Source organism: Trametes versicolor (assembly GCF_000271585.1).
Source record: "Trametes versicolor FP-101664 SS1 unplaced genomic scaffold TRAVEscaffold_10, whole genome shotgun sequence".
Taxonomy (NCBI): Eukaryota; Fungi; Basidiomycota; class Agaricomycetes; order Polyporales; family Polyporaceae; genus Trametes; species Trametes versicolor.
Window position 1 is genome coordinate 1329662 of NW_007360330.1, and position 13816 is coordinate 1343477.

General features: G+C 59.9%; 5 protein-coding genes across 5 annotated transcripts; 2 read left to right on the forward strand and 3 right to left on the reverse strand.

Moving 5' to 3' along the window:
- Positions 1–37: 37 nt before the first annotated feature.
- On the forward strand, positions 38–1311 carry TRAVEDRAFT_60337 (uncharacterized protein; the record flags this gene model as incomplete). The annotated part of the gene is made up of 6 exons (XM_008044106.1): positions 38–195; positions 282–465; positions 521–683; positions 743–864; positions 919–1109; positions 1166–1311. Exons 1-6 carry the CDS (start codon positions 58–60, stop codon positions 1307–1309), a joined length of 942 nt encoding a protein of 313 aa, XP_008042297.1. The 5' UTR covers positions 38–57.
- A 596-nt stretch (positions 1312–1907) lies between these two features.
- Positions 1908–2633, reverse strand: TRAVEDRAFT_60338 (uncharacterized protein; the record flags this gene model as incomplete). Its single annotated transcript, XM_008044107.1, has 2 exons — positions 1908–2046; positions 2108–2633. A coding segment is annotated over one exon (214 nt), but the record flags the coding sequence as incomplete, so codon positions are not given.
- A 2656-nt stretch (positions 2634–5289) lies between these two features.
- Positions 5290–6585, reverse strand: TRAVEDRAFT_74016 (uncharacterized protein; the record flags this gene model as incomplete). The annotated part of the gene is made up of 1 exon (XM_008044108.1): positions 5290–6585. One exon carries the CDS (start codon positions 6583–6585, stop codon positions 5290–5292), a length of 1296 nt encoding a protein of 431 aa, XP_008042299.1.
- A 1430-nt stretch (positions 6586–8015) lies between these two features.
- TRAVEDRAFT_172666 (uncharacterized protein) lies at positions 8016–9588 on the reverse strand (the record flags this gene model as incomplete). Its single annotated transcript, XM_008044109.1, has 6 exons — positions 8016–8238; positions 8291–8499; positions 8560–8651; positions 8704–9174; positions 9227–9343; positions 9398–9588. The coding sequence occupies 6 exons, from the start codon at positions 9586–9588 to the stop codon at positions 8086–8088; spliced, it is 1233 nt and encodes a 410-aa protein (XP_008042300.1). The 3' UTR covers positions 8016–8085.
- A 2109-nt stretch (positions 9589–11697) lies between these two features.
- On the forward strand, positions 11698–13786 carry TRAVEDRAFT_51159 (uncharacterized protein; the record flags this gene model as incomplete). The annotated part of the gene is made up of 3 exons (XM_008043817.1): positions 11698–13539; positions 13603–13676; positions 13735–13786. The coding sequence occupies 3 exons, from the start codon at positions 11698–11700 to the stop codon at positions 13784–13786; spliced, it is 1968 nt and encodes a 655-aa protein (XP_008042008.1).
- Between the last annotated feature and the right edge of the window lie 30 nt (positions 13787–13816).

Below are 13816 nucleotides of genomic sequence, written 5' to 3' on the forward strand. Positions count from 1 at the left end.
GCTGTCTAGCGACTGTCATCTCTCACGAGGCCCTGTCCTGGCACAGTCGTTTCCAAGATGCTGCACAGAGGATATGAAGCGTGGATCGCCGACGCCCAGGGCAAGCGCTTCGTCGAGTACGGCACTCGTGTCGACGACGGTGGCGATGCCACTGGACGAACCACGACCTGCTTCATTCCCAGCGAGAGCGGCAAGGTAAACGTTCCCTCTTGCGCCAATGCTGACCGCTTGGCAGCCACTGCTAGATTATACTCACAGAGGCTCTGTTACTACCCCTCCAGCGCTTCATCATATCCTGGAAAGACCACAGCGGCGGGCACCACTTCAGCGCGCGGCCCTATATCGACGGCGTACGCATTGCGGGAAAGATCTGCAAGCCCGGCGACAAGCGTTCGCGCAAGGCCGTGCGCACGACCTCTGCGGACACGTATAATGCTCTGCAGTTCGCCGATCTGAAGACGACCGGCACGTACCGCGATGCCTCGCCAGTGCCCGTCGACTTGCTCACTCCGTATCACAGACGACGACGGCGCCGCGATGGCGCTGGACACGCTCGGCACGATAGAGCTGCGCGTGTTCCACATCCACGCCGAGACCCGCTCGAAGCCCTTCCGGCCGTCCGCCTTCGACGGCGTGGGCGCCGTGCACGAGCGCAGCAAGAAGGCGGGTGCCCACTGTGTATCGTACGTCGCCTGCATTGCTGTGCCGTGCAGCGCGGCACTGAAGCGTTGATGCTCCGCAGGCTTGGTGACACAGTGGACGACCCTGGCCTGCCCTCGCGGGCGCGCGGGCACAAGGTGTGCAAGCTGCTGAACCCGGCGGATGGCCCGTTCGTGACCTTCGTCTTTCGCTATCGGCCCGCAGGTAGGCCGCCGCTCGTTTGAATGCGTCGGATGTCTGCTGACAGATCGTTCGTAGTGCTCCTCCAAGCGGAGGGAATCATGCCCTTGCCTGCCTCCGAGAAGGGCAAGGGGCGGGCAGGGCCGTCCGCTGTTCCTACCGGGGGCGGAGTCAAGGCAGAACCATCACGCCATAACAGCACGGGCGCTGGCGCGTCTCAGCTTACGGCCTCGTCGGACATCATCGAGCTCACCGATGACGAGGACGATGTGAGTGTCGGGTCTTCGGAGGGTCAGGATGGGAAAGGGTGGCTGATACTCAACAGATACCGCCTCCCGCAAAGCTACGGCGTATACCCTCTCTGGGCGGGGAAGACATCAAGCAACCCTTCAAGTCGCCAGTCAAGCAAGAGATGTCATCCCGGAGAAGGCTAATATATGACCCCGACGATGTTATAGATTTGACCTAGGCGGACTCGTGCCAACGAGCTTGAGCTATGCTCCGTCGATCACTGTTAGCGCTACTAGCGCGCCCACATCGTCAACGCCGCACCCAGCGTATGTAGGCTGGCGTGCAGCAGATAGTACTAGCGTTAGGCGCTCCCCGAGTGTCCTATACTCGACGGTGGGACTCGTATGCCGGTTATAATACAACACGAAGCATTCTGCTTGTGTGTCGCGCCACGCTACAGGACAACGAAGATACGGAGATGCCTTGAGACTCCAAGCGCAAGCAACGCCGGGCCACCGTAGCCGCCATGCTCCGGCGAGTCGAGTGCGGAGGCGCAGGGTTTGCGCGGTCGTAAAGCCGGTGTCGCTGCTTACCTTGGGCGCGTGGATGTAGCTCGACGTAGTAGCCCTATTGGGGCGGCAATACATGGCGTGGGCGTAGTGCAACGGGCCACACAACCCGGGAACGCTGAGGGCAAACGAGGACCGAGGACACAGCGAGAGCAATGATATTCGAGTTTGGAGGGTATGCAAGCATGAGTAGGTAGAGCACAGCGACGTACATAACTGGAACAACAAGATTTGAATGAGAGAGACCAAGGGGGGACACAGCGGGGGCAAAGAGAACGAGGTAGGAGCAGCAGTTGGATATATAGAGCGACGGGCATGAACGACGTACCGACTTCAACAACATAACAGACGATGCGACGGATATGGGGAACAGACATTGGGACACAGACGCAGGGTGTGAACTGTTCTGGAAAGGGCGTAGATCAATTAGAGATGGTGGTGAATATACAACAAGAACGCACACATACCACAGGAAGAGGGCCGAACGAGCGGAGCACCGTCTTACTGAGCGTGAGGCGGGTCCCCATGCCTTTCAGTCGCAGCCGCTTCGAGACGAGAGAGTTCTTCGCGCATGCGTGCCAATTCCTCCTGCAGAGCTCCCTCGCGCGCCCGTGTGGCTTCCTTGCGCGTCCGTGCGGTGCCCTCGCGTGCGCGTTTGGCTTCCTCGCGCATCAGTGCGGCTCTCGCACGCGCCCGTGTGCCTTCCTCTTTCGCCTGTGCGATTTCCTGTAAGGCCTTCTGGATAGCTTCGTCAAGCTCATGCGCCTGTGCTGCAAGTTTCACCAAGGCTGTCTCCGCGCGGCGCCGTGCGACACAAGCCCGCGCTTCCTCCAGGAGCTCGCCGACTTCCGCTTGCCGTAACTCGTACTCCTGCTTAATTTCGCTGTCGTCCAACGAGTCGATGTTCCGGTTCGTGACAATCTGGAACAGGTTCTTGAATGTCCCCGCCTGCCCCGCGAGGACTGGTTCGGTAGGTAGGTCAGCCTGAGGTCCCTCCCGCGGGGACCGTTTGAACGCAAGAGAGAATGGTGTTCTCTGCGCAGCGCCGGGTCTTACTGGAAGGTCGGAAGTGGCGTCGCCAAGAAGTATGTAGAGAAGCATCCCGGAAAACCAATAGCATTGGCGTTCCATGAGGATGTAGTTCGGGACGTGGAGGTTGAGGAGGTCGGCGGCGACAAGGAGATTCAGAAGGGAAGGGGCAGACACCTCGTCGAACGTGTATTGAAACACAGTTGTATCGGCGTCGGTGTAATCGGGATTGAAGGTGATCCTGTCCCTCCCCATTATAGGGTAATCTTTGGGTACAGGGGAGAGGGAGTCGGAGGAGCCTGAGGGGGTGGCCGGGTCCACGGTGGCGGGGGTAGCGGGATCCATAGCGGGGGTGTCCGGGTCCGTTGTGCGTTCGACCATGAGCTCGCCGATGACACTGTCATTCGCCCAAGACCCATTGCCGCTGATGACTTCCACGAGAATATACACTCGCTCAAAGATGCCTTGACCTGGGGATTTCTTAAGGCGTACGGTCTGAATGCGCGCGCGAGAGAGGGCATCATCTGAGTCGGAGTCCGAGAAGCGCCTGGCTCCGATGTATAGCACCAAGGTGGGGTTGGGGTCCATTATCGACATGCTGATCCGAGCATTGAAAATACTGTCGAAGAGAGAAGGCATGCGTAGTCGAAGCACGCGGCGGACGAACTTCGCCCAGAGCCGAGTGAACCAGGTGATAAGCATGGTGTGTGGTTCGTGTACCGTTCACAGGGAGCGAGGGTGATGTTCGTCAATACCAGGTCGGTAGCAGCGTGAACAAGTCCCAAGCGTTGGAGTGGTTGTGCGAACCAAGTTGGAACTCGTTTGCGTCCGACGACTCGGAGCTCCGCTTTATATAGTAAGAGGCGCCCACGACGCGTGGCTGCAGCACCTCCGAATTCAACTTATTGTCTGCCCACGGAGAGCCAAGGCTCGACCCATTGCGCGGCGGCTCTCCTTCCTGGGTGTACGCTCGTCTCGTGAGATGTCGCATGGACGGAATCATCGCAGACCACGCTGCGAATGCTGCGGGGCGAAGGGATGCCTAACTGCCAGACGAAGAGCCAGTGAGGTTCCACGCCACAAACACCACAACCCTTGCAGGCGTTTTCTTGGAAGCGGACCCACAGCGTACTGCGCGGACGGCGCAGCTTGCCGTACCCCAGTAGTACTACTATTAGTTCTGCCCCAATGGAACAAACTCACCGCAGCCCCAGTCATGGGCACCGATCAACTCACTGACTCGCTCACTGTGACCATTCTCCGTACTACAGACGACGACGGTGCCGCGATGGCGCTCGACTCGCTCAGCACGGTCGAGCTGCGCGTGTACCGCGTCCACGGTACCACCTCCACGCAGAGACCCGCTCGAAGCCCTTCCGACCCTGCGCCTTCGACGGTGTAGGCGCCGTGCACGAGCGCAGCAAGACCGTGGGCGCCCAAGTACTGCTGCGAAACGTCTGTAGTACGCCTCCGGCGCGTCTACACCGTGCAGTTCAGGCTACTGGAGCGCCTGTGTCTCGCAGGCTTGGCGGGCCGCAGCAAGTAATTATTGATCCTAGCCTGCGCGCGCGAGTGCGTGGGTGGGTGCGCGGCCGGGGAACAAGACGAGCAAGCTGCTGCACCCCGATTCAGAGGACGGCCGACCTTCGTCTTTCGTTACCGCCCGACAGGTGGGCCGGGGCACGCTCAAAGGCGCGCGATGTATGCTAACAGACGAGTCGCTCGTAGCGCTCCTTCGAGCGGGGGGGATCATTCCCTTGCCTGCCTTCGAGCAGGGGAGGGCAGTGGAGCGTCCGCCGCTCCTACGGGGAACGTCCAGGGCTGAGAGCGCGGGCACTGGCGCGTCTCAGCTGACGGCCTCTTCGGGCATCATCGAGCTTGCCGATGACAAGGGCGATGTGAGTGTCACCGGGAGGGTCAGGACAGGAAAGGGTGGTTGGCCCTCGACAGATATCGCCGCCCGCAATGCCACACCGGCGGTGCACCCTCCTTGCGCAGGGAAGATGTCAAACGGCACCACATGAACGTGGAAATGCCTTGAGGTTTGAAGTACAAAGGACGGGCTATAGCCGCCATCCTCCGGCGAGTCCAGGGTACAAGGCCCGCGATATGCGTGGACGTATCGCGACGAGACCACGGACGGCGGATGGCGGACGAGGGTTACAGTAAGAGCAATGGTATTCAAGTTGGAAGTATGCAAACACAGGTAGGTAGAGCATGGCGACGTCGACGGGTACGGGATATGGAACCAGGAGAACGAGATAACGAGCGACGAGCAGGGGGAAGTAGGGGAAGCACGACAACTAAGTAAATGCAACCAACATGTACGGAATCGGGGGCAAAGGGGACGAGGCAGGAGCACCAGTTGGATATATACAGCGACGGGCATGAACGGCGTACCGACTTCAACATAGCAGACGATGCGACGGGGATGGGGAACAGACATTGGGACATAGACGCAGGGTGTCGACGACTCGGGGGAACACGTCGCAAAGCAGGTGGCAGCAGCTTGAGGCCCTGGCGAGCAAGAAAGGGCATAGATCAATTAGAGCTGACGGTGGAGATACAACAAGAACGCACACATACCACAGGAAGAGGGCCGAACGAGCGGAGCACCATCTTACTGAGCGTGAGGCGGGGCCCCATGGCTTTCAGTCGCAGCCACTTTGAGACGAGAGAGTTCTTCGCGCATGCGTGCCATTTCCTCCTGCAGAGCGTCCTCGCGCGCCCGTGTGGCCGCCTCCGCCTGGCGCGCAGATTCCTCGCGTGCCCGTGCGGCCGCCTCCGCCTGGCGCGCAGATTCCTCGCGTGCCCGTGCGGCCGCCTCCGCCTGGCGCGCAGATTCCTCGCGTGCCCGTGCGGCCTCCGCCTGGCGTGTGGCCTCCTGTGCGGCCTCCGCCTGGCGTGCGGTCTCCTGTGCAGACTTCTGCAGAGCTTCTTCAGCCTCGCGCCGTGCCTGTCTGTCTTCCTCCGCCTGGCGTGCGACAAGCCGCGGGGCCTCCAGGAGCTCGCGAACTTCTGCTTGCCTCGACTGGTAGGCCTGCTTGATTTCGCTGTGGTACAACAAGTCGATGTCCCGCTGCGTGACGATGTTAAACAAGTTCTTGAATGTCCCCGCCCGTCCCGCGAGGACGGGTTCGGCGGGTGGGGCATCCTCAGAATTCAGTATGAATGCAGGAGAGAACCGGGTATTCTGCGCGGCGGCGCCGGGTCTTACTTTAGGGTCGGCGTCGATGTCGCCCAGAAGTACGCGGAGAAGCATCCCGGCATACCAGTAACACTGGCGCTCGAAGAGTATGTATTCTGCATATTGGCTGCTGAGGGTGTCGGCGGCGACAAGGAGGTCCAAGAGGGAAGGGGCAGACGCCTCGCCGAACGTGTATAGGAACACGGTTGTATCGGCGCTGGTGTTAGCGGGGTTGAAGGTGATAGTGTCTTTCGCCGGAATAGGATCCCTGTTGAACATAGCGGAGAGGGGGGAGGAGCCTGAGGGGGTGGAAGGGCCCGGGGTGGAGTCGGAGGACGCGCGGGAGGCGTCCGCAGAGGCGTTCTTGAGTGCATTGCCATGCCTCGAGTCGTATGCGCGTTCGACCTTGAGCTCACCGATGACAATGACATTCGTCCGCCGTCCGTTGCCGCTGACGAGATCAGCGACGAGGTACTCGTGCTCGAAGCGGGTGTTCAGGCGCTTCATTAGCCGTACGGTCTGGATGCGCACGGGGGAGTCTGAGAGGGTGCTTTCCAAGTCGGAGCTCCTGCGACCCCTGGCTGCGATGTATAGTCTCAGGACGGGATCGACGGGCATTGTCGCCTCATTGACCTGTGCATCAAACACACTGTCGAAGAGAGAAGGCATGGGGAGTCCAAGTACGCGGCGGATGAACGACTTGAGCTGAGCGAACGAGGGGATACGCATGGTGATGCGAGGTATATGTACTTTTCGCAGAGGGTCGGCGTGATGGCTATCGATGGGTCAGTGGGCAGTATGGCAGCGCGAACTGTACAGGTCCCGAGCTTCGTGTGCAGTCTGAGTACGTCCGACGAGCACTCAAGGAGGCGCCTATAGCGAGCTGGCGGCAGTACTTTCTTACTCCGCCCACGGGGAGCCGGTCCGCAGAGATCCCGGGCTCCCTCGCTCGTCTCGCAAGGCTCGACCCACCACGGTGGTGCTCTCCTTCCTGGGTGATGCCCATCTCATGACCGGCCGCATGGACAGAACCATCGCAGATCACACTATGAACGCTGCGAGGCGAAGGGACGTCGGACTGCGCGCGACGCGAAGGGGCTCCACCCTACAAAGGGGACGGCGTTACAGATTATCGATTAAACCCCATTCTTTCGACGAACTCGAGCGTGATGCACCGCACCAATACTATCAGTTCTGGTACATACACCAACCCACGGGCCCTATAGACGCGAGGGGCACCCGACCAACTCATTCCTCTACTAGTAGGCCCCGGGGCCTAGGATGCCTGCTATGTGGAGAGCATATGCGGCGCGGCCACAGTCACGATCATCTGCTCTGGCACGACCATCCCCCTACGACAAGGGCACGCTCCTACGGGATATTTAGGAGGAGAGCGGGCTCCTAGTGTTACCGGTAGCATGCGCTGGGCTGATGTCGCCTGTTCGGAAAATCACCCTCGACAGCTACGGGGAGTTCGATCGATCATTCACAGTGCGCGCCCTCCCAGAGTTCGACGCCAGAGTCGCCCTCCCCGAGTAGCGCATCGGTCAGTGAGTAAAATGGGGCGATCGTCGCCAGGGAATCCGTCCGTGCGAGGCTACGGTAAATCGCGGATCGCGGACGCAACTGGTCTCTGAAGCTCCTTAGACGCACAACCGCGGTGTAAGTTGGCGACGACGGCCACCCCAAAAGTGACGGAGGACGTGGGCTGGGGACGATAATCAGGAAGCCGAATCCGATAGCGATGGGACGACCTGCCAGGTGGTGGGAAAAGGGGGTGAACTTCAACCGGCCGTAAGATGATACTAGGGGATGGTGGGCGACCTTGCGAATGATCATCGCGCCTGCAGGCGGAGGTTCTGACGTCTACACGCAGGACTCATGGCCTCGCTAGAAGAGTGGGGTTGGATGGAGGTAGTGGGGAGATCTCAGGGGAGATACGGGGTGTCTCACAGGCAGGCAGGAGGTCCGACGCAAACGGAATGGCCAGATATCGAAAATTTCCCGAGGCGGAAAGTTATATTGGAGGACCTGCGACTGCAGGCTGAGGTCGTGTCTGCAGCACTCGATAACTGGAACGAACTACGAAGTAGAGTAGATACAGCGGCTGCATATAAACGAGTGAGTGAGCGAGGCACGGCCGCAAACATTCGCATTCACCTCAAGAGCTCTGCGCAGTGAAGACCCGGGATCGCCCCCTGGTACATGTGAATCCCTTGTCCATAAGGTTCACGCCTTGTCGCTTGGCTCGATCTTCGCTGCACGCTCCAGCCTTCGTAGAGCTGACCGCGCTTCCATCGCGCCGGCACGCATGCCGATACGCTTCGACTGCTCCAAGCTCTCCTGGAACGACTGCTTCGCCGCATCGTATCTGCCGTCCATCTGCGTGCCTCTATGAGCGCTCACGGACTACCAATCTCAATAGAAACCATACCTCCAGGAGCGCACCCAAGTTGTAGAGTACGGCAGCGAGGGTCTGCTCGCAGAGCGCCATGTTCTCCACGTCTTGCTGTGCACCAGGTAGCGTGCGTGTCTTCTCAATGACGCCTTGCGCTTGGCGTGCCCATGACTCGGCGAACTTGAGGTTGGTAGGCGGAGGGCCTCGGACCATGAGATCCGACATGTTGTTCATCAGCTGCGCGCCTGAGAACAGTGTCAGTAGGCCGTCCTATCGATACGCCGGGTAAGAAGACCGGGGAGTACCTCGACAGCGGTCCTCAACCAAAGCATTTTTCTCGCCCGTAGCGGGCTGCATGAGCATTCCGATGGCCTGGAGGTAGAGCGTGGCAGCATATCTACGGCTTAACTCAGCCGCTAATTTTTTTTGCGACACAGCAAATCACTCACTCGTTTTTGCCCTCGCGTGCATAGAACCGGCCCAGCGCCTCCAAGGGCGCGACGACGTCGGTCTTCTGCACCCACTGTGGCAGGTCGAGCTCCACCAGCATAGACCCGACCTCGCCCTCGGGCTCTCCCGCGCCCCTCCCCTTCTTCGCGTTGGACTCGTCCTTGACGACCCGGAGCGTCTCCTCGACGGCAAAGGTAAGCCAAGGCTCGGCCTCCTCTGGCCCCTGCTGATATATCTCCGCCATCTCGCCGAGCTTGTGTGCTATGGCCACGGCGCGCATGCGCTCTCGGCCGGTGAGGTCTTTGGCCGCGCGAAGCTGGAGGAGCGCGGCACTGTATATGTCATACGCCTCTTGTGGGCGGTTCGAGCCCTCGAGTGCTTCCGCAAGAGCCACAGCAACACCGGAGAGCTTCAGGTGAGGTTCGGTGGCGAACGCGGATATCGGCAGACTTTGCGCAGTTTGCCATGCACTGTAACGTTCTTAGGGGAAGGCCGCATGGCGTACAACTCTTGAACACGCACCGGTGAAGATACCGGACGCTCAGGTCAAGGTCGCCCTGGTGCTTCGCCTTGATGCCTGCACGGAGGTCGCCACGGACCTCTGGCGGCCACATGGTAAACGTGGTGTAGAACTGGTACCTTGAATGGCACATACTTTAGCGTCGCTCGCGTACTTGCGGTCGGGGCACCCACACGCCGTATGCTGTTGACGCGACTCCGACGGCCATGAGCGCTCCAAAGAGCGTGGAGACGCGTGGATTCGCCTGGGTCCATCCTCCTGGGCTTGTGGATACTGCTCGCCGAGCGGTGAGGGCTGGGGCTTGTGGCTGCAGCCGGCGCCGTAATAGTGCTGCTGGCCGCTTGGTTGCGGAGCGAGAGAGCATGATAGTAAGGGCTCAGACTCAGTCGTTGATTCTGGCGTAGAGTTTTGTGTAGTTTCACAGCAAGCCGCTGGCAAGGTAGACGGTAGACGACGATGAGTGCGGAGGGCAGGCAGAAGACACAAATTCGGACTCGAAGTGCCAGTGCACATAACACGGCAACTTCCGGCCCGCGCGCCACAATGCCCACCATCGGGACAAGCGCCGGGACCTGCCGAGCTTTGTTGGTCCACCTCGCGAGGGTCCGCTTCGCTGCGTTGCCTCGCACATATTCTCCCTGTCCCAGTTCAAGTGAACTGATACAGGTTAGGATGAGAGTTAAATATTCTGTAAAACTGACATGGTGACGCAACTAATCCAGAGCATCATGAGGACTGTAAACCATCAACGGTGAGCATCATTGTGGTGGCTTTAGAATTATGATATATACTCACATTGAACGTCATATCTATCTGTGTAGATGTTCAAAAGACACGCCTGATGACCATCAAATGTGGCGCAAGTACCTGGAGTGCACCTCCGAGGGCTCCCTAAGGCGTGTTTGAGGCGTTCGCAGCACGGTAGTCCCACCCAGACAGCCATGACGACGATAAACCGGGTAATCATCTGTCTGTATATTTCATCTCCTTGTCATCGCCGCGTCAGAGGAGCCACTACATATTTCAGTTTTTTCAAGGGCAGAAGAGCCAATAAACGAGAACACCGAATCCAATGACTGCGACTTGTATATCGCCAGAAACGCACATTTATTCCAGAAGGCCCAGAAAGACCTTTGGCTGAAAAGTATCGTCGGTTGCACAGGTATCGCTGTTGTCGCCATGCAAGACCTTCTCCCATATGTTTGGGAACGCGCATCTCAACGTGTTGCGCACCGCGCTGAGTGCTAAAATATCAGCGCAGTGCGGGGTAAAGACGTCATGCTGATATTTATACGTTTACACTCCGGTCTAGCCCCGCTTATATGCGGCACCGGAGGCAGGCTAGAGCAAGGTCTTCGGAGCCTGTCGGAGTTCGCACATTCGTGATAACGGGCGCCCACTCCGCGAATCGCGGCTTTGGGCGAATGGGCAGCCTCATAATTTTGGACGGCACGCGCCGACTCTCCTTGGACCTCCTCATCCCATGCCAGCCCTGCCAGAGCCACCCCGCTCCATCTCTTTCCAGCTTATACATCTCGCGTCGACGTCGTGTTTCTGTCTGTCGTCTCCACGCTGAGAGCTCTCTTCTACCGCGACACCCGATGTCGAGTGCTCACGGAACTGCAACGGAGACGCAGTCGCGACCCCAGCTACTGGCAAGTCCTCTTTTGAATTTTCGTGTAAGAGTTCTCACAACAACTTTCAGGTACGGACGAGCCAGTTCTTGAAGAAGGTCTCCCAGCTCCGCACATCCCGCAAGAAGACCAGTAGCAGGACGTTCGACAGGTCCACGCAATCAATGGACCTCGGGTCGATGGCGCTCTCGAAAGTCGACGTGCGCACCCACCACGAGTCGCTGGACCTGGAAAGGGGATCCGGCGAGTTTTCTTCTTGTCATACTTCCCTCCCTAGCGCACCGTCTGGTTTGCCGCGCACGGATTGTCTACCACTGGCATCCGCAGCCTCTCCGAAGTCCGTGGCTGACGGGTTGCCGTCGACTACCAACCATTCTCGTACGACCGTGCCGTCCGGTGTTCCCCCACAAAGAACACAGCGATCTATCTCGACGAACGTGCCAATCACACGACAAGAACAGTCGACACGCCCCGCTGTCGAAGGATTACCAGCATTCAGTCAAACGCTGTCCCCGCATAGCGTACATGCAGACGATGCGTCTCAGGATAATGCTCAGCAAGTTGCGGCACCTTCCAGTTTACCTCCTTCCTCTCCTCCCTCCTCCGCTACGCTATCTGGTTTACCTACCATTGATAGCCGCTCGCAGACGCTCCCCTCACGCCATTTTTCTATCTCTGAGGTTCGGAGAGACGACGGACAGCAATCAGCGACCGTCGGCGCGTCCATACGTCGGGCACTCGCGCCTCGGTTGGCCACACTACCTCCCCCGATGATGGCGGGATACAACGCGGATGGAAGGGCGCGTCTTACGCCTTCCCTTGTCACCCGTCAGGCTCCGATGCCACTCTTGAACCTTCCGATGCTGCCCCCGCCGACACCGTCGCTGCCGGGCCGCCCAGGTCGACCGACAGCGCCCCTACGGAGTATTCCGGCCCTACCAATGCAAGGGCCGAGTGATGCCGACCAAGAGGCGGATCACGAGAATGCAAGTCTCGAGGAAGAGGAAGAAGAGGAGGAAGGAGAAGAGAACGCTGGCGCGGAGGGCCAGGACGGTGACTCGGGCGAGAGCGGAGATGAGGACGACCATGAATACTCTTCGCCCCGACAGCCATCGGCCACGGGGGGTACGCCGCGCCTCGGAGCTCTGCCTCACGTTGACACCTCCGGGTTCAGCGTCTCGTTCGGAGACGCCACGAGTGTGTCCACCCAACGCACACCCCATGCTCAAGCCGGCTCCTCTCTCGACTACTTCACGTCCAAGTCCCCCGAGCGGGCATTCTCGCCCATGCGCACGCCCCGCCCGGTGGACTTCACCCCCCATGGCCAGGACGTGCCGCAACTGAGGACCGTTCCAATGCCCTCCACCCCCGGTTCGCCACGACCGGGACTGTACCATCTTGGTTCCCGGAGTATGGTCGATCTTCTTTCCACGCGTAAGGAGAAGGACAAAATTATCTCCCCGAAGCTCGGCCACGCGCTATCCCGTAAGAGGCCGCAAGCCTTCGCAGCAGCCGTGGAAGGGCAGCCTGCCCCCGTCGAAGAAGAGCCGCCTGCGCCCGAGCCCGAGTCCCCCGATGATGTCATCAACTCTCCTATGCTGCGCCGGCGGAGGTCCCTTCCCGTTTACGAACCGTCCTCGGACCCACCACCGTACCCGGACTTACAGTTCCAGCGAAAGAACCTGCCCCCGAAGATCGTGCCTCGCGACGAAGAGGGCCGCGAGCAGCTGCCACCATACTCAAACGCAATCCACCTCGTGGGGGTCATGCCTCGCAAGATGGAATTCACGCAACCGGGCGTCCAAGCCAAGGACCGCAAGTGGCGCCGCGTCTACTGCGTGCTCGAGGGCACGATGTTCTGCGTGTACAAGGCGCCCCCGGCGGAGTCGGCGGTGAGCGCGATTGAGCAGTGGTGGGAGAGCAAGGTCGGCGTGGGCGATATCACGAGCGTGGACGTGACCGCGATGACAGCCTCGGGCATCCGCGTCAACGCCGTGCGGGAGCGCCCGCGGGACGACCTGGGCTCGGAGCGCCCGCAGAAGATCAGCGAGGAGCGGGAGGACGGGCAAGGGTCCGCGCCCAACGGACTCGGGGAGGCGGGCTCGTCACGGCCTCCGTCCCCCCAATTGCCGGCGTCGAGGTCCCGGTTACATCTTGGGTCGCGGCTGCTGCTTCACCGACAGCGCTCTAAGAGCGTTAGTCGGCTTGGGTCGAACAGCAGCAACTCGAGCTCGCGGGTGAGCATCGACCGGCCGTCGGCATCGCAGTCACACTCGTATATGCGCCGCTCGATGGACACACTGGGCTCGTCGCGGATGTCGAATGTGTCGTCGGCCGCGTCCCACTCTACGACGTCAACCGGCCTCACTATTCCGTCCCCCACCTCGTCGATGCTGAACGCCTCTCCGACCTCCTCCAGCGACAGCGCGTCGCGCTTCTCACGGAGTCGGCATATGCTCCATACGCATTCCAGTGGCGACGGCAAAGACAAGGAGAAGGAGAAAGAGACGGTGTACGTTCCCGACCCGAAGGACCTTCTCCGCAAGTACTCGATGCAGCACGCGGAGAGCGGACTCGCTAGCGACTACGTTAAGCGGAAGAACGTGATCCGCGTGCGCATGGAGGGCGAGCAATTTCTGCTGCAGGCGAAGGACGTCGCGGCGGTCATTGACTGGATCGAGGTACGTGCTCGAACTTGGATGATGTGCGTATGATAGTATGCTAATGTCCGACGGTGCTACCAGAGCATACAAATGGGCACTAATGTCGCACTCGATCTGGATGAGCGGCCGATGCCGCGTGGTCCCATCTTCCCGAGGTGAGTTCGGTCCGAGGGGCATGTCGGATGATGTACTAACGGTTATTTTTGTGTGCAGACGAAGGCGCAGGCGTACCCGTCGTGTCGATCCTTCTGCGGCTGGTTCCTAGCCCGGAATACCTGCATCACCCCCTCCCCTA